The sequence below is a fragment of the Semicossyphus pulcher genome, unplaced genomic scaffold, assembly GCF_022749685.1.
Source record: "Semicossyphus pulcher isolate SPU_LCO1_2020_fin unplaced genomic scaffold, fSemPul1.0.p SCAF_10, whole genome shotgun sequence".
NCBI classification, from domain to species: domain Eukaryota; kingdom Metazoa; phylum Chordata; class Actinopteri; order Labriformes; family Labridae; genus Semicossyphus; species Semicossyphus pulcher.
Window position 1 is genome coordinate 481210 of NW_027211604.1, and position 27919 is coordinate 509128.

The following is a 27919-nucleotide window of genomic DNA, read 5'->3' on the forward strand; positions in this document are numbered from 1 at the left end:
GTGCATGTCTTCCCCCACTCTCTACTTCCCACATTTCCTGTCTCTCTTCAGCTGTCCTGTATAATAAAGGCAAAAATGCCAAATAAATAATCTTAAAAAACAAACAACCAAAACCACACAATGACGAACCAAACACAGCAGCAACACAGAATCCCACAAAGAGCCAGCAGGACCAGCAGGACTGCACACAGCTCAACACTCTGATACCTGTGCGTCCACACTACTACCACTTTCATCCAGATCTTTATGTCCTTAAGGCATGCTTCTAGTTTAGATAGCTGATTGGTTTCGTCTGGCTTCATAGATAAGTATAATTGAGTATCATCTGCGTAACAATGAACATTAATGGAGTGTTTCCTCGTGATATTACCCAGAGGAAGCATATATAAGGTAAAAAGAATCGGTCCGAGCACAGAACCTTGTGGAACTCCATGACTAACTTTGGTTTGCATAGAGGACACATCATGAACATTAACAAACTGAGATCGATCTGATAATGTTCCCAGTGTTCCCACTGCTACCAGTGTTCCAGATGTTCCCAGTGTTCCCAGTTATCCTGGCTCCAGCAGCAGATAGAGTCTGGAACGTTCCTTTCTTCTGTCTCTGAGTCAGAGAACTTTCCTCTCCACGTTTTCCCCATAAATCTTTGTGTTTATGCGTCTGTGGCGTTTGGGAATGTGAAGGATTCAGATCATATTTCATCATATCCTCTGTGTGTGTGTGTGTGTGTGTGTGTGTGTGTGTGTGTGTGTGTGTGTGTGTGTGTGTGTGTGTGACCTGTATGACCTCAGACAGAAGGAGAGCAGTCTCCCTCCTCGTTAAATCTGCTCAGTTACTGTCTTCAGGTTTATTCTGACCTGAGGTCAGCCTCAGCTGACGCTGCGCTCTGATTGGCTCTCCCTCCCAGACGTTTGAAGCTTTTCATCTGTTTTTCACATTTTGCACTTTAAGCCTCCAACATGTGGAGTGTTTATTAATCAAACCCACCAGACTGCAGGGACGGATTAAATACTTTAAGGAGCGTTTGTGAGCTGCGTCTCGTTCTATTCAAAACCTCAGATTTATGTTTAAGTTCCAACCTCTGATCTGAGCCTCTGTGACGGCCAATCAGGAGGCTGCTGGGGTCAGTAAGAGGACAGAAGTTTAACATGGAGGGCTCTGTCAGGTAAAGGTGCTGATCAACAGGAAGCAGTTTTATTAAAAAAGATGAATGTGTTCAGAATACGTTTAAAGGATTCTGCTGCTGTTTCAGCATTTCTATCAGAGATAATAATAGAGAGGATTAATGTGAGCAGGTGAGCTTGATGACATCATCATCTTCAGACAGGTGAAGAACAAACGTAGTATTAAAGTGATCTCTCTGTGTGTGTCTCTCTCTCTCTCTCTCTCTCTCTCTCTCTCTCAGACTCTCTCCATCAGGTCCTGTCAGAGTTCAGCATCGTTCGTCCAATCAGGACCAACTCAGAGGGGCGTTTCCTGTCAGCATTAGTCTCCGCCCATCACCTACACCGCAGCAAAAGACACGCCCACACTGCTGAGGACATGCAGGCCCAACCAAACATGAATATTAATACAGACACGCCCACGTTAACACAGGCCCCGCCCACTGACGTGCCACTGTCCAACCAGACAGGACACAGCTGGAGGGGGCGGGGTTACAGGACTGAGGAGGCGGAGCTTTTCTACAATGTGACGGTGTTCGGTCAGGAGCTTCACCTGCGGCTGCGTCCAAACTCTCGCCTCATCGCCCCCGCTGCCACCATGGAGTGGTGGGAGGAGTCAGGACGCAAACACTCTCAGCCAATCAGAGATACCGGCTGCTTCTACACAGGAGAGGTGTCCAACATGGAGGACACGTCAGTCGCCATCAGCAACTGTGACGGGCTGGTACATGTCACTTCCTCTTCATCACTTCCTGTTTAACGCCTCCCCTTTAAGTGATTTTAAGTATCTCCTCCCCTTTAAGTGATTTAAAGTGTCTCCTCCCCTTTAAGTGATTTTAAGTATCTCCTCCCCTTTAAGGGATTTAAAGTGTCTCCTCCCCTTTAAGTGATTTTAAGTATCTCCTCCCCTTTAAGGGATTTAAAGTATCTCCTCCCCTTTAAGTGATTTTAAGTGTCTCCTCCCCTTTAAGGGATTTAAAGTGTCTCCTCCCCTTTAAGGGATTTAAAGTGTCTCCTCCCCTTTAAGTGATTTTAAGTATCTCCTCCCCTTTAAGGGATTTAAAGTGTCTCCTCCCCTTTAAGTGATTTTAAGTATCTCCTCCCCTTTAAGGGATTTAAAGTGTCTCCTCCCCTTTAAGTGATTTTAAGTATCTCCTCCCCTTTAAGTGATTTTAAGTATCTCCTCCCCTTTAAGGGATTTAAAGTGTCTCCTCCCCTTTAAGGGATTTAAAGTGTCTCCTCCCCTTTAAGTGATTTTAAGTATCTCCTCCCCTTTAAGGGATTTAAAGTGTCTCCTCCCCTTTAAGGGATTTAAAGTGTCTCCTCCCCTTTAAGTGATTTTAAGTATCTCCTCCCCTTTAAGTGATTTAAAGTATCTCCTCCCCTTTAAGGGATTCCCCAGATGTTTGATATAAAACCACCAGGTTAAAGTTTTCAAGGTCAAACAGGTTAAAGAGTTACAGTGGAGTTAAATGAGCAGCGAGCCGGAGAGAAGCTGTGAGGAGAAACAAGTCGACTCCTGAGAGACAGAGATGATTTCAGGCCTGCACAGACACAAACCACACACTGTAAAACATGACGCACTGGGCCCTCTGAACTCTCTCTGCTGGAGTCTCAGTTCTCCTTCACTTCTTGCAGTGGGAGCTGATTGAAGCCAGATGTGCAGAGAAATGAGAGGCGTTTAAAGACACACAGAAAAGGGGAGATTTTCCTGCTGCACACGCTCAGCTGATTTAAAGTTACAGAAACATCTAAACAGCTACAGGTGCATGCGACAGGAACACCTGAACAATAAGATTAAAAGGCAGATTACCATCAGATTAAGATGCAGATTAATTGAAGACTAAACGTCAGATTAAACATCAGATTAAGAAGATTCTGTGTGTCTGCAGGCCGGGATGATCCTGATGGGTCAGGAGGAGTTTTTCATCGAGCCGTTGGATCGAAGGAGGACAGGAAGAGGAGGAGGAGGAGAAGGGAAGGAGGAGGAGGAGGAAGAGGGAGGAAGAAAACACATCGTGTATCACTCCTCGGCCATCATCAAGACACAGCCAGCTGTCAATCAAACTGCTGATGACTTTCTGAGAGGTGAGAATCCCCCGTGACATCATCACATGTGTAATCCGTCCACAGTCACATGATCTGACAGATTAACCAGCTGACGTCAACAAACACCTGAGACACCTGAGCAGCCGTCATGTGAGCACCTCCAACACTAACTGTAAACACACATCCAGGTTTCAGGTGGACTTCATAACCCAGGTACCACACAACTGATGCACACTGTAAAAACTCAGTGTTCTTAGTACACTGTAAAAACTCAGTGTTCTGATGCACACTGTAAAAACTCAGTGTTCTGATGCACACTGTAAAAACTCAGTGTTCTTAGTACACTGTAAAAACTCAGTGTTCTGATGCACACTGTAAAAACTCAGTGTTCTTAGTACACTGTAAAAACTCAGTGTTCTGATGCACACTGTAAAAACTCAGTGTTCTTAGTACACTGTAAAAACTCAATGTTCTGATGCACACTGTAAAAACTCAGTGTTCTGATGCACACTGTAAAAACTCTCAAACTCAAGGCCCGTGGGACACATCCGGCCGCGAGATAATATCATATGTCTATCATCACTGGCCCGCGGGTATACTGCACACACACCGCTGATACTACATATCCCACAATGCACTGCAACAGTGTGGGGGCCAATCAAGACCTGCAAGCACCAGCTGTGTGAGATAGCGTTTCTGTGCGACGAAGCAGCTCACTGCGCTAAACCTCGAGCTGCAGGGACGGACCTCCCTGTGGGAGACGCAGATGCAGCGAGGAAACTTGGGTCGCTTTTCAAGTTTCCAGACAAACCAGGTCTCCACCGCTGTGAGCCCAACTGCTCATTGTGCTGATAAACTGAGCGGACCTGGCAGAGTTCACACGGTGATTTGCCAGAATTTGCTCATAAATTTAAATGTAACCTGCTCAGTAATCTGGTTGTAGTTGACGTGGAAAGAGCTCCTGTAAACATCCAAATGGAGCTGATAGAACTCCAAAACGATGCCCCAAGCTCCGCCTACAAGCTGCTCGAATGCTCTGCATGTTTGGAAGCACATACCTGTGTAAGCAACAGATGCACACCTTCACTCCATCCTGAGAGCGTCCACAGCTCAGAACCTGACCCCAAACATGAATGAATGTGCATCCAAGAAAAGATGCCAAGCACCTGGCTCACATTTAAAACATTTTTATTTAGCTTGATGGTGTTTTGATAAAAAACAATATTTAAGATTCTATTGACAAAAAATATATTAATAAACTTTTTTGGAAATGACTCGGAGGAATAGACAGCGAGACATAAACAAATTAATGACGCTTACGTGTCTTTATTTTTAAATTTGATGTCTTGGGAGCAGTTAAGTTCATACTTCTGTATGACTGATAATGTGGTTTATTTTAAGTTTATTTAATTCTGTTCTAAAAATGTTGGCCCTTGTTCGGACCCAGTTTTTATTTTCGGCCCGCTCTCATTGATGGTGCGTTTACTTTAAATTAGCACCCCAAAATACTTTCACGGGCCACTTCATTAGGTACACCTGAACAATCTAATCTAATCCAACACATTAAAGATGCACTTTGATAACTAAGCGAGCACTAGCGTTAGCTGATAACTTAGCGTTTGCTCAGCCCTCGCTCCTGAGTGTCTCCAGGTGTGTTGATGTTTGTTAGTCTGAAGGGTTACATGTTCCTTTACGTGTTTTTAACATGTCATGTTAACATTTCATCCAATGAAAACCTAAATATTTATATGATGACTCTTTCATGTGTCGCTCAGAGCTGATCATCGTGTAGGTCAAGTATCCGAGTACTTCTTCCCCCTCTGCTCACTGCACTTCGTTTAGTCATCACTGAACCCGTGTGTTTTTACAGTGTAGCTCGTCCACATATCTGCTGTGTTTCTGCAGAAGGAAAGAATCAAAGAGAGACAGAGAAACGGTTCCAGGAAAGTTGGCAGACACACACACACACACACACACACACACACACAGCTGCGACGTGGCAGTCCGGGGTTCACAGTTTTCGAGGTTTTGCAGGTTCTAGGTTGACCGTAGTTTGGCTCCTGATTGGTCGGTCATCTGTTTGTCTTCACAGCAGCGTCGGCCAATCAGGAGCCGGTGTTGTTTCACCTCAGATAAACTCGTCCTGAGCCTGGGGGGCAGGACGCCGTGACCTCACAGCGCCTCTGAGCGATGATGTCATTTCCTTCTCGACAGAATGCACAGATGTTTTTAAGATCCCGGAAACGTTGAATCAGAGCAGATTGATGTTTGAAATGAAAACAGACGAGCGTGTTCAGAACACGTTTCTAACACTCGTGTTTGTGTCGGCTGATTTATTTAAACATCGACATCAAGCTGCAGATTAAACCCGGCCCTGCAGTTGGTCGTCTGTGATGCAGAAAACTCTCAGATCAGATGAGACATGTTTGGTTTCATCTTCAGCATCTCTTTTTTTTAGACAGGACATAGCTCACAGTCTTTATTTAAATGTTACAATGTTACAGTTTCATGTAGCAGACGCTTTTGTCCAAAGCGACGTACATCTGAGAGTGAATACAACACGAGCAACAATCGAGACAGGAGGGAACGAAGTCAGTGAGAGCCAACACACAGCTTCAGGTGTGACAGGACACAGGTGCTGACAGGAAGTGCATCATCATCATCATGAATGTCCTAATCAACATAAACAACATCCTCAGTGTCATCATCATCAATAGCATCAATATCATTAGGGTCAGAGGTCATAAAGAGCTGGGTCTTTAGCTTCTTCTTAAAGGTCAAAGGGACTCTGCAGACCAAATGGAGTTTGGTAGCTCGTTCCACCACGGGGGGCGACAGAGGAGAAGAGTCTAGTTAGAGACGTAGGGCCCTGTTGTGATGGGAGCACCAGGCGCCTTTCATTGGCAGAGCGTGGTGGGCGGGACGGAGTGTACACCTGGATGAGGGCGTTCAGGTAGGCAGGAGACGTTCTTGTTGCTGTTTGTAAGCAAGCGACAGGGTTTGAGTTGGATGTGAGCGGCAGCTGGGAGCCAGTGGATTTAAAGTGTGAATCTGACACGATCTAATTAAAGAAGCATCACGTGATCAGACTCTGTTACAGCAGTTCAAACTGATCTTCTGTCTCTGTGTCTTTCTGTGAAGACAGTTTCAAACTGTTGAGATCATGCTTGCTTCACTCTGTATTTGATCTGTTATGTTGTAAATTCTGTGTATCATGTTGCCACTGAGTTTCCAATGAGTGAAACATTTAAACCACAGACTCCATGTTTTTAACGGCTTCACTCCATCACATGGAAATATTCTTTGTGCCTGCTCTTCAGGTTCTTTGGGATCTTATATTTATTATAAAGTTCTGACAGTTTGAGCCGACTGAAAGGATCCCTACAGAAATCAAACTTCACAGAGACGTCACAGCGCTCTCTCCAAACACCAGACTCCACTGATAAAAATCATCTTCCTCTGTAACAAAAAGGTCTAAGGTAGGGATCCTTTCTGTAACGACCTTTGACCCATCAAGGATTATGTTGCAGCCATTACCACCTGTTTCACTGCTGCAGGATGAACACATCTACTGGAGACATTCACACACTTTCTGTACCTGTGAGTCAAAAAACAGAGACCTGTTATTAGGCTAACTCACTAACTAGCTGTTTATTCTCCGTCACAAACAGCTGCCTGTAGGGGGCGCTAGAATGACCTGGAGTCTGTGAGCATGTGTTCTGCTCACTGATGTATTTAAAGCTACGTCACACCGACAGCACCAAACCTGTGTCTTTAATCTAAAGTACAGCTTATACACTGGCACACACGGGCACAGTGTTTGTTACAGGAAGAAACCATCGCGATACTTCGTCCCAAACTTTAGTGTGTGGAGAATCACAGCATTTATTATGAAGAACCTTCAGCAACCTCTCAAACACGTCGGAGATACTGAGCTCACCTGAGAGTCAGGAGGTTCAGCTGAGATCTTTCACTGTAATGATGCTTTAATAAAGACGTGTCCAATATACAGACAGTCCTTCTTCTGTAGAGCACCTGTGGACTCAGCCTGCTCTTCTGTCTGTCCCCAGGTCCTCTTTTAGGTTCTCAGAATGTGTCCTGGTCCAGATCTGGCTCAGCTCGGCGCCGGCGCTACATCGAAGAGGCTGAACTGTTTAACATCGAGGTTGATGACCCGTCTATAAATACAGGTTGATGAACTGTTGAGCATCAAGTTGAACTCTTCTTCCCTTTTCCTCCTGCAGGTCCTGTTAGCTGTGGATTATTCTGTGCTTCTTTTCCACGGCCGAGACCACATTCAGAAATATCTCCTGACACTCATGAACATAGTAAGTGAAACAGGTTTTTATGTAGAACTTGTTTCTTGAGTAAAGAGCAGCTGACTATGGTTGTTGATGGACTTCCTGAAAGATCATCCCCTTCACATCCATAAAAGTGTCTCATCCAGCTCCCTGGTTTAGGTTTCCCAGCATATTCACAACATGAACTCTGAGAAGCTGATTGGAGTATATCATCAGCATCCAGAGCCTTCAGCCTGTCAGGGTGAATCTCACCCACCCTGCCACTTTGAACCAGAGACGTCTGAAGGTGTGTTCAGACCCAAGAGGCACATCTTTCCTTCGGATCGAAACTCCATTCATGAAACAATTTTACTCTGGTAACCTCCTGAGCAACCAGATCCAATTCACCGCCAGCTGGCGATCAGTTGCCACGACTATGTCTCTCTTCACCCAGACAAAAAGTATAAAGGTAGATCTGATGAAACGACAACAAAGATTATAGACTGTGACTAAGGTCCAGACCTCCTGATCCTTGAGTTCCAGCTCATCCTGAATCAAGGTGGACTCTTGATCTTCTCTTTGCCAGGGGGGTGGTCCTGCAGGTAGTAAGCACCTATGGGTCACTCAGCTTAAAGTTTCCCTATCACGTCTGGATCCTGTTGGTGGCCCAGATTTATCTCCTCTGGGTGAGGCCAATGTACGGTTCTTTGTCTGGTCTCTTACCTGGAAACAGTTTACCATGATCACAGTACCTGCCCTCATGAACCTGTTCTGCTCACGACACAACCCCTCCGCCACAATAAGGTTGCTTAGCAAATATTACAGCCACTCCTCTGTCCTTCTCTGTCTGTTCCAGGTTAATGAGATCTATCAGGATCATTCTCTGGGTGCCAACATCAACATTGTTCTGGTCCGAATCATCATGTTGTCTCCAGCAAAGGTACTGACCTGACTCTGTGTCCAAGCAGCTGTAGGTCTGTACAGGAACTAAAGTTGTGTACTTGTGAAAATTTCCCAGTCTGTTTTATATGTGCCAGAGCCTTAGCCATTAATAATGATGGTAAAGCTTGGTTACAGTGCAGTAACCAAAGACAGTGTACCTTTGTGTTCCTTTAGACAGAATCACAGGAAAGCTAGATCACATTGTTCACCCTGATGTCTTTTAACTAGCAACTGAAGGTAGACAGATTAAGGTCAGGGAGGGGATGTACTTGTGGATGTCCATTCTGTATCATCACACGGAAACATGTACCCTGCTTTCCCCTCGGGGTATCTGTGTTAATAAGAATTCAGATTTTTAAAGGTTTGCTCTCCAGGACATCTCGTGCTGGTAAGTTAAAAACAATATAACTAACAGTGTCTGTCGATCAGTCCCAGGAGCTGATCTCTGTGGGGAATCCCCAGAAGAGTCTGGAGAATGTTTGTGGATGGTCGTATCTCCAGCAGAGGGAGCAGAGTCACGCCGAGCAGCACGACCACACCATCTACCTGACCAGGCAGGAATTCGGCCCCTCCGGCATGCAGGGTACTACTGCTAATACTACCACTAATACTACAAGTACTACTGCTACTAACACCATCTATCTGACCAAGGCTGGGGTCCGGCCCCTCGGGCATGCAGGGTACTACTACTAATACTACAAGTACTACCTCTCAAACATTGTTCCTGACCTGGAATCTGTTTGGTTGGTTCTATGTGTTCGGTACTACTTCTAAACCCTCCTCTAATAATATGAGTGCTGATACATACACAGTGTACATGACCCAGTATGAGTTTGACCTTCCAGCATGCAGGGTACTACTACAAATACTACAGGTAACAGAACTAACACCCCCTGTCTTACCAGATGCTGACCTCACACTGCTGACCTCCGAACTTTCGATCTCTCTGCAGGTTATGCTCCGGTTACGGGAATGTGTCACTTGCATCGGAGTTGCGTCCTCGTCTTTGAAGATGGTTTTTCCTCGGCCTTCGTAGCAGCCCATGAAACAGGACACGTGTGAGACACAAACACACACACCTCAACTAACACATGTTTGTTCTTAGAACTACAAATTAAAAACAATTTGCCACTTTTGTAAAAGTACATTTTGAAAAACAACAATTTAAACATCTAAGTGACTCCGAGGTGTAAAAGCAAGTCAGAGGTGTACAACCTCCAGGTGCAGCCTCGAGACAATTAATTCCCCCAGATACCCACACAGAAATAACTCCTAGGTGTCTATATGAGATGATTAAGACGCCCAGGTGTCCTCACAGAGATTATAACTTCTAGGTGTCCAGGTAAAGAGGATAATGACCCCCAGATGTCACATAGAGACAATAAAGTCCCCCTTTCTATATGGAAATGATTGTGACTGAGAGTCCACGCATTGTAAGACCCCTAAATGTCCAGGGAGTGATGATGATGACTCCCAAAGGGCCACATTGAAATTATAAAGACTGCCAGGTCTTATTAAAGAGACCATAAAGACTAAAAGGTGTTTAAATAGAGATAATGACTCGCATCTGAGATACCATAATGTAAAAATATTCAATATTCAATTCTTTATAACCACTTTAATGTAGACAATCCGAATTTGCTGCTGTTTATCTTCATTACCTGTCTCTCTGTCTGCTTGTCTGTCTGTCTGTCTGTCTGTCTGCCTTTCTGTCTGTCCGTCTCAGGTTGGGGATGGAGCATGACGGTGAGGCGAATGACTGTGAGGACGACGTGTCGTTCGGCAGCATCATGTCTCCGCAGGTTCAGGCCACCTTCCATCGATACCACTGGTCGCGCTGCAGCTGGAGGGAGCTGCACAAGTACCTGAAGTGAGTACTGCAAACAGAACTACTTACTGTAATCCAGAGACATCCAACAAACTCTGACCTGTGTTTGTCTTCAGTACCTATGACTGTCTTCGTGATGATCCCTTCAACCATGACTGGCCGGCTCTGCCTCAGCTGCCGGGGTTTCAGTACTCCATGGACCAACAGTGTCGCTTCGACTTCGGACCTGGATACAGTCTGTGTACTGCAGTAAGTCTGTGTCCTGTAGCGAGTCTGTGTACGTCAAATAGTCTGTGTCCTGCAGTTAGTCTGTGTACTGCAGTGAGTTACAGTTAGCCTGTGTCCTACAGTTAGTCTGTGTCCTGCAGTTAGTCTGTGTCCTGCAGTTAGTCTGTGTCCTACAATTAGTCTGTGTCCTGCAGTTAGTCTGTCTTACAGTAAGTCTGTGTCCTACAGTTAGTCTGTGTCCTGTAGCTGGTCTGTGTACTGCAGTTAGTCTGTGTTCTCTTCAGTTAGTCTGTGTACTGCAGTGAGTTACAGTTAGTCTGTGTCCTGTAGCTAGTCTGTGTACTGCAGTTAGTCTGTGTGCTCTCCAGTTAGTCTGTGTCCTGCAGTGAGTCTGTGTACTGCAGTGAGTTACAGTTAGCCTGTGTCCTGCAGTTAGTCTGTGTGCTCTTCAGTTAGTCTGTGTCCTGCAGTTAGTCTGTGTGCTCTTCAGTTAGTCTGTGTACTGCAGTTAGTCTGTGTACTGCAGTTAATCTGTGTTCTGTAGTGAGTCTGTGTCCTGCAGTTAGTCTGTGTGCTCTTCAGTTAGTCTGTGTCATGCAGTTAGTCTGTCCTGCAGTTAGTCTGTGTACTGCAGTGAGTTACAGTTAGCCTGTGTCCTGCAGTTAGTCTGTGTCCTGCAGTTAGTTTGTGTACCACAGTTAGTCTGTGTCCTGCAGTTAGTCTGTGTCCTGCAGTGAGTCTGTGTACTGCAGTGAATCTGTGTACTGCAGTGAATTACAGTTAGCCTGTGTCCTGCAGTTAGTTACAGTTAGCCTGTGTCCTGCAGTTAGTCTGTGTCCTGCAGTTAGTTTGTGTACCACAGTTAGTCTGTGTCCTGCAGTTAGTCTGTGTCCTGCAGTTAGTCTGTGTCCTGCAGTGAGTCTGTGTACTGCAGTGAATCTGTGTACTGCAGTGAATTACAGTTAGCCTGTGTCCTGCAGTGAGTTACAGTTAGCCTGTGTCCTGCAGTTAGTCTGTGTCCTGCAGTTAGTTTGTGTACCACAGTTAGTCTGTGTCCTGCAGTTAGTCTGTGTCCTGCAGTTAGTCTGTGTCCTTCAGTTAGTCTGTGTACTGCAGTTAGTCTGTCTTACAGTAAGTCTGTCTTACAGTAAGTCTGTGTCCTGCAGTTAGTCTGTGTCCTACAGTTAGTCTGTGTCCTTCAGTTAGTCTGTGTTCTACAGTTAGTCTGTGTCCTTCAGTTAGTCTGTGTCCTTCAGTTAGTCTGTGTCCTGCAGTTAGTCTGTCCTACAGTGAGTCTGTGTCCTGCAGTTAGTCTGTCCTGCAGTTAGCCTGTCCTACAGTTAGTCTGTGTCCTACAGTTAGTCTGTGTCCTGCAGTTAGTCTGTGTCCTTCAGTTAGTCTGTGTCATGCAGTTAGTCTGTGTCCTACAGTTAGTCTGTGTCCTGCAGTGAGTCTGTGTCCTGCAGTTAGTCTGTCCTGCAGTTAGCCTGTCCTACAGTTAGTCTGTGTCCTACAGTTAGTCTGTGTCCTTCAGTTAGTCTGTGACCTGCAGTCTGTGTCCTTCAGTTAGTCTGTGTCCTGCAGTGAGTCTGTGTCCTGCAGTTAGTCTGTGTCCTTCAGTTAGTCTGTGTCATGCAGTTAGTCTGTGTCCTACAGTTAGTCTGTGTCCTTCAGTTAGTCTGTGTCCTTCAGTTAGTCTGTGTCCTGCAGTGAGTCTGTGTCCTTCAGTTAGTCTGTGTCCTTCAGTTAGTCTGTGTCATGCAGTTAGCCTGTCCTACAGTTAGTCTGTGTCCTTCAGTTAGTCTGTGTCCTTCAGTTAGTCTGTGTCATGCAGTTAGTCTGTGTCCTACAGTTAGTCTGTGTCCTGCAGTGAGTCTGTGTCCTGCAGTTAGCCTGTCCTACAGTTAGTCTGTGTCCTTCAGTTAGTCTGTGACCTGCAGTCTGTGTCCTTCAGTTTGTCTGTGTCCTAAAGTTAGTCTGCCCTACAGTTAGTCTGTGTCCTACAGTGAGTGGTGTGCAGATATGACCCGTTGATGTGTGTTTTGGTTGGACACCAGAAGAACATCTGGTCCGAATGTTACTGAGAATCATTTGATGACATCACACAGAAACTTTCCTCAGGAGGACGATTAACAAATCAGATCTTTAAACTCTGGAAGTTTCCAACATTTCAGCATGATGATGAAATTAATGTGTTAGGTTTTGTGATGCTGCATTAGTTGTTCTTCATGTCTCTCTTTGCTTCATTCTGATTTTTAGGTTTATTTCTGTATTTTGACGAATACCCTAATATATAAATATAATGTTTTTGACATATAATTATATTTATGTGCATGTATGTGTGTCTGCAGTACACCACTCTCGACCCCTGTAAGCAGCTGTGGTGCAGCGAATACAACAACCCATTCTACTGTAAGACCAAGAAAGGTCCGCCACTAGACGGGACCAAGTGTGGACCGGGGAAGGTGAGGACACTTTCAGGTCATCGGGATTAATGTCAGTCCTCCACCGTGACCAGGACTGAGCAGCTGTACTTTGAGCGTAGTGCTAATAAGCTTATAACAGTGAACCTGATGAATATTATACCTACTTAACATCCACATGCTACCATTGTTATCATAATAGCACTGTCATCATGTGCATGTTAGCATGCTGATTTTAGCATTTAGCTCAAAGCTGAACTTCCTGATTCCTCTATAGATGCTTTTCGACAGGAGGAACTTTCCCCAGGAACTAGGAACCTTTTCAGGAACTCTGTGCATTTCAACAGCAGGAACCAGAGTCTAAATTTAGTTCCAGGGTAATTGAGTTACCTGCTGAAAAGTCCTTGCTCGGGGGGTAGTACTTTCCAAAGGTCCAGGAACTTTCGGATTGGTCGAGTACTCAGAGTGTTTTATTTCACACACTAGGGCTGCACGATATTGGAAAAAAAGCATAGATAGCGATATCTTTTTGTTTGGTCTGCGATATTTTTTTGCAAAATTAAAAAATACAGGAAATTATACCAGATGAATGCAGTGTGTTTTCATGTCCATATAAACAATTAACAATCATATTTCTTATTATTTGGGACTTTTAAGTCTATTTTCCTTTAACATTACAAACCCCCCCTTTTACTTTTACCACTCTTGGTTCAGACACTCTTATGAAAAAGTAGGATAGTTCAGGTGGAGCGTCACGTTTCCTTATAAAATAAATACAAATAGACCTGTGGGCTGCTGCTGTGTTATTTATATGGTATATCATCAATCATTTCTTATGGTCTTCAAATGTATGTTTAATCAGCGTGATCTGCACCGTGACAGTAACTTTATGAAAAGAAAACTCTCCTACTTCCTGTCGGCACACACAACCTCACGCTGTGCGTGTGCTGTAGGCGTAATCGTAAACACTCCGCGGCACGTCCACTCTGTGAACTGTCCATTTATGTAGCCACAGCATTAACTAGCACCGGGACGAGGTGCCGCTGTTGCAGGAAACATAAATGGTTATATCTCCTACATGCTAACAGGCTAACTGTAGTGTTGCACAAATGATGATACCTCTTTCTTCTTCTTTGAGTTTTAATGGTGGTTAGCCAACCAGCTTAAAGGTGCATTACCGCCACCTACTGGACTGGCGGTGTAGTGCAGTTACTTTTATTGCTTCTCCATATGTCATTGGCCTGATTTGCATAATCTTCTTTAAGAGAAGTTCCTGGAACTAAAAGTTCCTGGTACTTTTGGTCCAAAAGCACCTTATGGTAACTGTCTCTCATTGCAGCACTGCTTTAAAGGTTACTGTTTGAGGCTGACTCCTGACATGCTCCGACAAGATGGCGGCTGGGGAACATGGAGTCCATATGGCAGCTGCTCCAGGACCTGTGGGGGCGGGGTCAGGTTTCGGGCCAGGCGCTGCGACAATCCAGCGTGAGTGATCAATCATCTGTGATGTCACATTCAGATGCACCAATAAGAGAGACTAACCTGTTGTTGTTCTCAGTCCAGCCAACGGGGGGCGCACCTGCTTCGGAAACAGCTACGAGTTCCAGCTGTGCAGCCAAAAAGAGTGTCCCCCCCTGACTGACTTCAGGTCAGTAGATGCTCTGGTTGCTCTATGATCTGTTAACCTTGTCTTACTTCAGGTCAGTAGGTGCTGTGTTCGCTCTGTGATCTGCTAACAATGTCTGACTTCAGGTCAGTAGGTGTTGTGTTTGCTCTGTGATCTGTTAACCATGTCTGACTTCAGGTCAGTAGGTGCTGTGTTCGCTCTGTGATCTGCTAACCATGTCTGACTTCAGGTCAGTAGGTGCTGTGTTCGCTCTGTGATCTGTTAACCATGTCTGACTTCAGGTCAGTAGGTGCTGTGTTCGCTCTGTGATCTGTTAACCATGTCTGACTTCAGGTCAGTAGGTGCTGTGTTCGCTCTGTGATCTGTTAACCATTCCTGACTTCAGGTCAGTAGGTGCTCTGTTCGCTCTGTGATCTGTTGTTTGTCGTTTCAGGGAGGATCAGTGTAAAGTCTGGAATCCATTTTATGAACATGAAGGAATAAAACATCACTGGCTGCCGTACCAACACCCTGACCGTAAATATACACTTCATAATACACACACAACACACACTTTATAATACACACAGAACACACACTTTATAACATACACAGAACACACACTTTATGATACAAAGATAACACACACATTTATAATACACACTTTATAATACACACATAACACATTTTATTATACACACTTTATAATACACACAGAACACACTTTATAATACACACAGAACACACACTTTATAACACACACACAACACACACTTTATAACACACACATAACACACACTTTATAATACACACAGAACACACTTTATAACACACACACAACACACACTTTATAATACACACAGAACACACTTTATAGTACACAAGAACACACACTTTATGATACACAGGTAACAAACACATTTATAATACACACGTTATAATACACACTTTATAATACACACATAACACATTTTATTATACACACTTTATAATACACACAGAACAAACACTTTATAATACACACAGAACACACACTTTATAATACACACAGAACACACTTTATAACACACACACACAATACACACTTTATAATACACACAGAACACACTTTATAATACACACGTTATAATACACACTTTATAATACACACATAACACACTTTATAATACACACATAACACATTTTATTATACATACTTTATAATACACATAGAACACACTTTATAACACACACATAACACACACTTTATGATACATAGATAACAAACACATTTATAATACACAGGTTATAATACACACATTATAATACACACAGAACACACACTTTATAATACACACTTTATAGTACACACCGAACACACACTTTATAAGACACACTTTATAATACACACAGAAAACACACTTTATAATACACACAGAAAACACACTTTATAATACACACAGAACACACACTTTATAGTACACACCGAACACACACTTTATAAGACACACTTTATAATACATACAGAACACACACTTTATAATACACACTTTATAGTACACACCGAACACACACTTTATAAGACACACTTTATAATACATACAGAACACACACTTTATAAGACACACTTTATAGTACACACAGAACACACACTTTATAAGACACACTTTATAATACACACAGAACACACACTTTATAATGCACACTTTATAGTACACACCGAACACACACTTTATAAGACACACTTTATGATACACACAGAAAACACACTTTATAATACACACAGAACACACACTTTATAATACACACTTTATAGTACACACCGAACACACACTTTATAAGACACACTTTATAATACACACAGAACACACACTTTATAATACACACAGAACACACACTTTATAATACACAAAGAACACACACTTTATAATACACACTTTATAATACACACAAAACACACACTTTATAATACACAAAGAACGCACACTTTATAATACACACAGAACACACACTTTATAATACACACTTTATTATACACACAGAACACACACTTTATAATACACACTTTATAATACACACAGAACACACACTTTATAATACACAAAGAACGCACACTTTATAATACACACAGAACACACACTTTATAATACACAAAGAACACACACTTTATAAGACACACTTTATAATACACACAGAACACACACTTTGTAATACACACAGAACACACTTTATAATACACACAGAACACACACTTTATAATACACACGTTATAATACACACTTTATAATACACACAGAACACACACTTTATAATACACACAGAACACACTTTATAATACACACAGAACACACACTTTATAATACACACGTTATAATACACACTTTATAATACACACCGAACACACACTTTATAAGACACACTTTATAATACACACTTTATAGTACACACAGAACACACACTTTATAATACACACAGAACACACTTTATAATACACACAGAAAACACACTTTATAATACACACAGAACACACACTTTATAGTACACACCGAACACACACTTTATAATACACACTTTATAGTACACACCGAACACACACTTTATAATACACACTTTATAATACACACAGAACACACACTTTATAATACACAAAGAACACACACTTTATAATACACACTTTATAATACACACAGAACACACACTTTATAATACACAAAGAACGCACACTTTATAATACACAAAGAACGCACACTTTATAATACACACAGAACACACACTTTATAATACACACTTTATTATACACACCGAACACACACTTTATAATACACACTTTATAATACACACAGAACACACACTTTATAATACACACAGAACACACTTTATAATACACAAAGAACGCACACTTTATAATACACACAGAACACACACTTTATAATACACAAAGAACACACACTTTATAAGACACAAAGAACACACACTTTATAATACACACAGAACACACACTTTATAATACACAAAGAACACACACTTTATAAGACACAAAGAACACACACTTTATAATACACACAGAACACACACTTTATAATACACAAAGAACACACACTTTATAAGACACACTTTATAATACACACAGAACACACACTTTATAATACACAAAGAACGCACACTTTATAATACACACAGAACACACACTTTATAATACACACAGAACACACACTTTATAATACACACAGAACACACACTTTGTAATACACACAGAACACACTTTATAATACACACAGAACACACACTTTATAATACACACGTTATAACACACACTTTATGATACACAGATAACAAACACATTTATAATACACAGGTTATAATACACACATTATAATACACACAGAACACACACTTTATAATACACACTTCATAATACACACAGAAAACACACTTTATAATACACACAGAACACACACTTTATAGTACACACCGAACACACACTTTATAATACACACTTCATAATACACACAGAAAACACACTTTATGATACACACAGAAAACACACTTTATAATACATACAGAACACACACTTTATAATACACACTTTATAGTACACACCGAACACACACTTTATAAGACACACTTTATAATACACACAGAACACACACTTTATAAGACACACTTTATAATACACACCGAACACACACTTTATAAGACACACTTTATAATACACACAGAACACACACTTTATAGTACACACCGAACACACACTTTATAAGACACACTTTATAATACACACAGAAAACACACTTTATAATACATACAGAACACACACTTTATAATACACACTTTATAGTACACACCGAACACACACTTTATAAGACACACTTTATAATACACACAGAACACACACTTTATAATACACAAAGAACACACACTTTATTATACACACAGAACACACACTTTATAATACACACTTTATAATACACACAGAACACACACTTTATAAGACACACTTTATAATACACACAGAACACACACTTTATAGTACACACCGAACACACATAATACACACGTTATAATACACACTTTATAATACACACATAACACATTTTATTATACATACTTTATAATACACATAGAACACACTTTATAACACACACATAACACACACTTTATGATACACAGATAACAAACACATTTATAATACACAGGTTATAATACACACATTATAATACACACAGAACACACACTTTATAATACACACTTTATAGTACACACCGAACACACACTTTATAAGACACACTTTATAATACACACAGAAAACACACTTTATAATACACACAGAACACACACTTTATAGTACACACCGAACACACACTTTAGAATACACACTTTATAGTACACACCGAACACACACTTTATAATACACACTTTATAGTACACACCGAACACACACTTTATAAGACACACTTTATAATACACACAGAACACACACTTTATAGTACACACTTTATAGTACACACAGAACACACACTTTATAAGACACACTTTATAATACACACAGAACACACACTTCATAATACACACTTTATAGTACACACCGAACACACACTTTATAAGACACACTTTATGATACACACAGAAAACACACTTTATAATACATACAGAACACACACTTTATAATACACACTTTATAGTACACACCGAACACACACTTTATAATACACACTTTATAGTACACACCGAACACACACTTTATAAGACACACTTTATAGTACACACCGAACACACACTTTATAAGACACACTTTATAATACACACAGAACACACACTTTATAGTACACACCGAACACACACTTTATAAGACACACTTTATAATACACACAGAACACACACTTTATAATACACAAAGAACACACACTTTATTATACACACAGAACACACACTTTATAATACACACTTTATTATACACACAGAACACACACTTTGTAATACACACAGAACACGCACTTTATAATACACACAGAACACACACTTTGTAATACACACAGAACACGCACTTTATAATACACACAGAACACACACTTTGTAATACACACCGAACACACACTTTATAATACACACAGAACACACACTTTGTAATACACACCGAACACACACTTTATAAGACACACTTTATAATACACACAGAACACACACTTTATAATACACACAGAAAACACACTTTATAATACACACAGAACACACACTTTATAATACACACTTTATAATACACACAGAACACACACTTTATAATACACACAGAACACACACTTTATAATACACAAAGAACACACACTTTATTATACACACAGAACACACACTTTATAATACACACTTTATAATACACACAGAACACACACTTTGTAATACACAAAGAACACACACTTTATAATACACACAGAACACACACTTTATAATACACACTTTATAATACACAAAGAACACACACTTTGTAATACACACAGAACACACACTTTATAATACACACTTTATAATACACAAAGAACACACACTTTGTAATACACACAGAACACACACTTTATAATAAACACAGAACACACACTTTATAATACACACTTTGTAATACACACAGAACACACACCTTATAATACACAAAGAACACACACTTTATAATACACACAGAACACACACTTTATAATACACACTTTATAATACACAAAGAACACACACTTTGTAATACACACAGAACACACACTTTATAATAAACACAGAACACACACTTTATAATACACACTTTATAGTACACACCGAACACACACTTTATAAGACACACTTTATAATACGCACAGAAAACACACTTTATAATACACACAGAACACACACTTTATAATACACACTTTATAGTACACACCGAACACACACTTTATAAGACACACTTTATAATACACACAGAACACACACTTTATAATACACACTTCATAATGCACACAGAACACACACTTTATAATACACACTTTATAATACACACAGAACACACACTTTATAAGACACACTTTATAATACACACAGAACACACACTTTATAATACACACTTCATAATGCACACAGAACACACACTTTATAATACACACTTTATAATACACACAGAACACACACTTTATAATACACACAGAACACAGATAGACCCACCCACATGAGTTTCCTCTCTTTGTCTGTAATCTGTGTGTCTGTGTCTGTGTGTGTGTGTGTGTGTGTGTGTGTGTGTGTGTGTATGTGTCCACATGTTAATGTCATCAGTCAGGAATCTGTTATTGAAGGAAACTTGTGGCCTCTCCTTTTTAACTCTTTAAAGTCTGACAATTTTTTTTTTCCCTCTTTTAATTCTTAATGTTCCACCTTAAGTAGCTCTGACTGGATGATATACAGATATATATATTTATATATATATATATATATATGATATATAACAGTGTATAAATACATAATGATTATGTGGTGTGTGTGCGTGTGTGTGTGTGTGTGTATGCAGCTGACGAGCGCTGTCGTCTGTACTGTCAGTCGAAGGAGACGGCTGCCGTGGTTTCCATGAACAGAATGGTGCATGATGGGACGCCGTGTTCCTACAGTGACGACCACAGCGTGTGCGTCCGAGGAGAGTGTGAGGTCTTTATTTTGTTCAGTTCCTCGTCCGTCTGTCGGTGTGCTGATGTCATGTCTGTTTTAACACCACTGAAACATGTGACTGAGTTGATTCACACCATGCTGTGTTTCAGTGCAGCACAGAGTTACAGCATGTAGCACGGTTAGCCTCTCTGTATTTATGTCATATGTCATCAGTCCTCTTCATCGCCCCAGGCCTGGGCTATCCCAGCGCCTCCCGACCTCAGCCCCTGGTGTCACAGGTTCATTTTGGTTCTTTAGGTAAACATTGTTATCTCCTGAGCAGGTGATTGGTGGTCCACCTTCATCAGAACTCCACTTGCCTGCACATTTCCAGGTTCTTCCATAACAGGCTTTTACAAAACTGCCCATCATACAACTCCCACTTTTAGCAATACCAAACTTTGAGGGTGACGATCTGTCTGTGATGGACTCACTCAGCCAGGTCTGGAGGAGTTCCACTCAGGGAATCATCAGAAGCATCACTGTCAACCAACTTGTTAATCCTGCTTGTACTAAAAAGAGCCACTAATACACCAGCTAATATCTCCTCCTCTCCTCTGTCCCTGTTTGCTCTGTCTTTGAGCAGCATGTAGGCTGTGATGGACAGATCGCTTCAGACCAGCAGGAGGATCGATGTGGAGTCTGTGGAGGAGATAACTCCAGCTGTAAGATCATCAAAGGAAACTTCACCCGCAGCACCAAGAAACCAGGTCTCTGATAAACCTCGGCTCAGGAGATACTTCAGACTGAAACAAGTGCATTGACTGATGATTGCTTTATTGCTGATCAGTAAATGATTGCTGTTGCCTAGGTTACCTGAAGATCCTGGAGATCCCCAAAGGAGCCCGACACCTGCTTATACAAGAGTTCAAAGGGACTCCTCACATCCTGGGTAAGAGGGAGGATGACCTTGTCCTGTCCAACATGAAGAACGTTGTAGCCCCTTTTGTGGAATCCTTTTTTATACTGTTTCCTTCTTCAGCTATGAAGAACCAGGAGACAGCTCACCTCTTCCTCAATAATGAGGACGAGCTCCCAGACTCTCGGGTGTTGGTTGAGAAGGGTGTGGTGTGGGAGTACATCAACACTGAGGAGCAGGAGTCCATCGAGACCACAGGGCCTCTGAGATACGGAGTCCTGCTTATGGTCAGACCATCGATGCCAGAGTCGAATGTGCCTCATTGAGTCTGAATAGAAACTAAATCCACCATCTACCTCTCTATGTCCGTCAGGTTCGTTCCCACGGCGACTCCAAGGTGACGGTGTCCTATAAGTACATCATCCAGGATCGTCTCCGATCACCACTGGAGTCCAACCTGGTGCAGGAGGACGCCATCTTCTACGAGTGGGCCCTGAAGAAGTGGTCTCACTGCTCCAAACCCTGCGGGGGAGGTATGCTACCCTGTTGGCAATAATTCCAGTAGTTAGCTGAGTTATGTGGTTACCAGGGTAACAGCTGCATGGTAGTTTACACTGTCATCTGGTTGTCAGGGAAACAGTACACAAGGTTCGGCTGCAGGAGGAAGGCTGATGGGAAAATGGTTCACAGGATGTTCTGCTCCAACATCAACAAACCGAGAGCCATCAGCCGCAACTGCAACAGCAATGCCTGCAGCTCGCCACGGTAACGCACTATACATTACCACAGTAACACACTGCTTATACACAGCTCACCATGTTCAGGCTGATTCTTCAGGTAAAGGGAGATCTGCTCCGGAAGGAAAGACAAGTTTAAGCTGATTCTGGCCCAGACTGGCTCAGTTTCTGCAACAAGAGCTAGAAATGGTCCCTGACTGAGCCTGCTCCTCACAGATTGAGACAGTTGACCAAAGCCTGAGAACTGCACAGAAATATAGTAGGTTTATGATTTTACTTTTGTGGGCTGTAGGAATCCAAACGATGATGGCTGTCCTGCACTTGTTGAAAAACAAAAAAATATTTGTTGATAAACCCTTTCAAAAAGACTTTTGACATCCTTAATCCAAAATAAAGGTTTTCTAGAAATGACAAAGGCAGAAGCATTTTCATGTCTGTGAATGGAAAATATGACCACAATATGACAAAACATCAGATTTAATGGACCCAGTCAAAGCAGTTGGGCACTTCTCATTCAGAAGCAAAGGTTAGTAATCCTTCAGTTTCTGCCCCTACAGCTGGGTGACCGGAGACTGGGAGGACTGCAGCGCCTCCTGTGGTCAGACAGGATGGCAGCGTCGCTGGGTGAGCTGTCAGCAGACGTCAAGCACAGGGCAGCAGGAGCAGCATCAGCGGTCGGTGCACAGCAAACTCTGTGGTGAGGACCGACCAGAGGGCAAACAAACCTGCAACCGTTTCCCCTGCCCCGCAGCCTGGCGAGCTGGACCCTGGACCCCGGTATGCAAAGAGAAACCAAGAGACTACTCATAGAATCACAGATTTCTCTTACCATCAGGAGTGCTGCAAATTGATGGAACCACCTCTGACTCCCTTCTTTTTGAACTGACCTGTGACCTACTTTTCTCTGAAACTAAAACTTATTCTGGAGTACCTTTCGCTTCCTGCTGCCTAAAATAGCTCTACCTTTCCTCCGTCTAAACGTCTAGCTTTCTCTTTCTGGAATACTTCTACCCGTCTCTTTCTGGATTGACTTTGTCTTGCTGGAGTACACCTACTTGTGTCCTTCTGGACTACCTTTTGTTTCCTTCTAGTTTTTTTTCTTCTGTATTACCACTACATTTCAGACTTCTTCCTTCTTTCTTTCTGCTCTTTCTGGACTACCTCCAGTTTCCCTTTTTCTTGACTTTAACTTATTTCTTCTTGGGTCACCCCTAAGTCCTTCTGGACTACCCCTACTTTACTGTTTCCTACCTCAAGCTTCTTTCTTTTCAGACAGATTATAACTACCTTCCCTCTTGAATACCCCAACCTTTCCTCTTTCTGGACTACTTTACATTGTCCTGTTTTGGAACTATCTCAGGCTGCTTTCTTTCCAGACAACTTTAACCTTCCTTCAATCTGGACAATTACAAACTTCTGTTTTTCTTGACAAATACGACCTTACTTTCTTCGGGACACCCTGTTCTTTATATCAAGACGCCCTCTAATCTCTTTTTTGACTACCTCTGTCCACATTTATGTATGATTGACATGTGTGTGTTTGTAGTGTTCGGTATCATGTGGAAATGGGACTCAGGAGCGTCAGGTTGCATGTTCGAGTCCCGAGGGTTTAGCCCGAAACTGCAGTGAGCCTCAACCAATCACAACCCGCACCTGCCAGGCTCCACCCTGTAGCGGTAGGAATCAACCAAATATCGATATCCTCTCACAGAGAGGGCGGGATGCTGGGAGTTGTGGTCTGCATAACTGACTGTGTTTGTCTCCCCCTGCAGGAGACCAGAAGAACTCCATCATTCAGTGGCTGTCCAGGTCCAGCCCAGACTTCCCAGCTCCAAAGATCTCCTCCAGTAAAACACACAGACTACTACTCCTCCTGTCTTTGTCCTGCAGGGTCCTCTGGTCACCTTTCTGCTGTCTCTCAGTCCTTTGTCTTCCTTCTTAGGAGGCAGGGCTGATTCAAATGTAACTCAGGTTCTTGTGTGGGAAGACGGCTGGAGCTTAAATGATTGTTTACATTTTCTGGGCAGGGCGGTGATACTAACTTATCACAAAAGGATAAATTAAGTTCTTATGTGACTTTTGATGGTCTGCACAGGTTAAAGTTCAGTTCATGTCAGTTTAGGCTTCTTTTGTTTAACTGCACTGACTCATATCCTATCAAATGAATCAGTGAAATAACATGGTCATTCAGGCTGGAACAGCAGGAATACATCTTGCACTCAAACTGCTACAGATTGACAGACCATGCGTCTTCCTGTTATCTCTATCAAAATAAAAGGCACGAAGAAGCACATGAACATGAAACAGGGAGATGGAGATAATGAGTGTGATTATTACCAGGTGTAACTAGTACCATGTATTCAGGTACAGATTACAGGGTCTTCGCACAACGCAATAAACAATCCTGAACTCAATTGTTGGAATCACCTGTAACCTGCTGTTGTCTCCAGGGCAGCGTTGCCGTGGTGACCGCTCAGTGTTTTGTCGAATGGAGGTGCTGAGTCGGTACTGCTCCATCGCTGGATACCAACAGATGTGTTGCAAGTCCTGCAGCGAGCTAAACTCCAGCAACTCCAGCAACTTTAGCAACTTTAGCAACTCCAGCACAACAAACCTACCAATCACCAACAGCAGGTGAGAGATGTTGACAGGTGTTGTTCCATGATCAGTGGGAGCTGCATGTAGGCTGAGTCAGCAAAGAATGTGCATTTTAGTCTTATTATCTTTTTAAAGTAACTTTTATTGTGAAAGTTTACCCTTGGAATCCTCTTGTTTCTTAGGTTGTGGAAGAGCTCATGAACTAGGCTAACAGTTTCCCTTTGATCCCAGTCTTTGTGCTAAGCTAGGCTAGCCACGCCCTGGAAGTATGTCATCAGAGTGGAATAAGATGTTGTTCACCGTGAAACAGGCTTGTTGGTCAGTTAACAGTCATGTTTTTACATTTCTGGGCTCACACATATTTCTGTCAGAATCAAACGACATTTCACTCAAACTGGGAGAACTGTTGCATTTTTGTTTTGACATGTTTTTAGGCTAAAAAAAACGCTGATTTTCACAAGAGAATAAGTAATTCAGGTGTGACTTCACCTTAATGGAACATGTAGTGATGAGGATCAGGGTCAGGGGGAGGACCGGGCCTGTTTGAAGGGAAAACCTGTTCCTGATAGACCGCAGCTTCCTTCCAGAGGGGACGACAGTGACGAGCGTATTTAGTGATTGACATTCAACAAGTCAAAGAGTTTAATGAACAGCTTTAGGTCCTTTGAACAGTCCTGGTCTGGTTACGCTGATAGTTCTTGTTGTTGTCCCATAGTTGGTGGAGTTTAACTACGGAGATGATGACTTCTGCGTCCACATCCTCCTGGTCTGACAGCAGCTCCATCACCAGTGACATCATCAGCACTGGACCTCCAGGCCTCACTGTAACTCCACCCCCCACCAGCAGGAGCAGCACTGACTTCGTCTATGTGGAATACGACGATTACGAAGATTATTCCTCCTACGAGGAGCCTTATATTCCCTCGGACCCTGCTGATGTTATTCCAACGACTACAACCACCACTACCACTGCCGCTTCTTCTGCTACGAGGCGTACCAGAAAAACTGCTCCACCACATTTATTCAAGAGGAAAACTACCACCACCACCCTACCTGTAGCTCCTGCTGAAGTTCAAACTCCAACATTGGCGCCGGTCAGGTCGTCTGCTGTCCCAGAGTTTCTTACCACAACAACTGCTGACATCACTGCTACAACATCATCACCACACAGAACATCAGGAGGGCGGAGCCTTCAGACCAAAGTACATCAAACAGAAACTGAACCAACGCCAACACCGCCGTCCTCCTTCTTTCCGCTCTCCAAGAAGGACAACAACTCAGTGGACGAGGTGCCGTACCAGATCGTGGGAGTGGACAGTGACATCACCAGGGGACAACAGAACTACTTTGTGCCGCGGATGCCTCCGTTCAGGGAGCGAACACAAAACAAACGCATCCAGCAGCTCCTGAATGAGAAACGACGACAGGACCTTCTGAGGAGATCCGACAGGAGCAGAGAGGGCAGGACTGACAGGAAGCAGGGCCGATTGTAAAAACTGGTTTGACTTTTATTGCTCACTCATGACCTGCATGTGCAGCTTGCTCACTTCCTGCTAATGCTAACAAACTCTGAATGAGAAACAGACTGCAGAGCACACTAAACAAACAACTTGTGATGATTTTCCACCAGCTCCTTTGAATCTTTACATCATGTTTGTCTTACAGCACCCTGAGCTATCCTTAAATCCAGAACAAAGCCTCCTGACGATTAGACTTGATCCAAAAGGTTCACGCGATGCAGAACGTTCACGTCATTCTTTCCTAAAACACCTCAGAGCCGTATTCAGACCCAAAGTAAAGTGAGTTTGACCGCTAGACCATTTTTTGTTGTTTTGTTTTTGTTAACACAGCAAACTGCGTCTTCTCCGGGTTAACCTCCCCTCCTCCTCCTCCTGAGCTGTGTCTGATGAACTCTCCTGCTGCTTCCAGCTCCTTCAGGCTGACCAGTGCCCAGTGTGATGAGCTGTTAGCTCGGATCAGTACCAGGATTTCTCTGATGGACACCAACTACCGGCGTTCTGTTTCAGTTGTGGAGCGCCTGTCCATCTGTCTCCGCTGAGTGGCAGTTTCACTGTTGTTGATGTTACTGAGATGTAATGACAATAAACTGAAAGGATGCTGAAAAAACTACATCAGGATGCAGGTGTGGAAAAAGGCTGAGTTCATGCTTTGTCAGGTCTGTCTGTGAGACGACAAGAACACTGCTTTAAAATGACTGTTTTTTGAATGGAGTTTGGTTTGACTGTTTTTGATGCAGTGTCAGGACTTGAGAATTTCAACACTTATAGACTTTGAAGACACAAAGTCTTGCTCGAGGTAAAATTAACTTGTGTTCAGTTCTGTTCGTGTTGCCGTCCACAGATTCACGTCCATGAATGTCTTTTCTTTTTCTGTAATTATGCTGCTTTACTTTGGTCCGAACACAGCTCTGACCCCACCAGAGTGCTTCTGGTTTCATGATGTTTGTAATAATCCTGTTTCTCAATAAAGCAAAGTCTCATGCAGCTGCTGATGTCATCATGAACACCTGTTAACCCTTAAAGCGGCAGTCCAACATTCAGGTGAATCCTCTTCTT

The 27919-nt window shown here is 42.5% G+C and overlaps 1 protein-coding gene across 1 annotated transcript; it reads left to right on the forward strand.

Annotated features, from left to right (window-relative positions):
* Positions 1-1450: 1450 nt before the first annotated feature.
* On the forward strand, positions 1451-27831 carry LOC138601848 (A disintegrin and metalloproteinase with thrombospondin motifs 2-like). Its single transcript, XM_069673113.1, has 24 exons — positions 1451-1887; positions 3056-3251; positions 7283-7377; positions 7457-7540; positions 8349-8432; positions 8864-9017; positions 9387-9492; positions 10161-10304; positions 10379-10511; positions 12842-12955; positions 14253-14398; positions 14472-14561; positions 14974-15056; positions 21016-21149; positions 21736-21859; positions 21961-22041; positions 22132-22295; positions 22382-22541; positions 22641-22773; positions 23303-23522; positions 24292-24421; positions 24518-24592; positions 25196-25379; positions 26059-27831. Exons 1-24 carry the CDS (start codon positions 1543-1545, stop codon positions 26834-26836), a joined length of 3957 nt encoding a protein of 1318 aa, XP_069529214.1. The 5' UTR covers positions 1451-1542; the 3' UTR covers positions 26837-27831.
* The last annotated feature ends 88 nt before the right edge of the window (positions 27832-27919 follow it).

What these genes read in the sequence shown, in the direction of transcription:
- LOC138601848 (XM_069673113.1), top strand. Translation starts at nt 1,543, where the DNA reads ATGCAGGCCCAACCAAACATGAATATTAATACAGACACGCCCACGTTA. An exon ending in GCGTCCGAGGAGAGTGTGAG is followed by an intron (nt 21,150 to 21,735) that starts GTCTTTATTTTG and finishes GTCTTTGAGCAG; the next exon opens with CATGTAGGCTGTGATGGACA. An exon ending in CCAGGCTCCACCCTGTAGCG is followed by an intron (nt 24,422 to 24,517) that starts GTAGGAATCAAC and finishes CTCCCCCTGCAG; the next exon opens with GAGACCAGAAGAACTCCATC.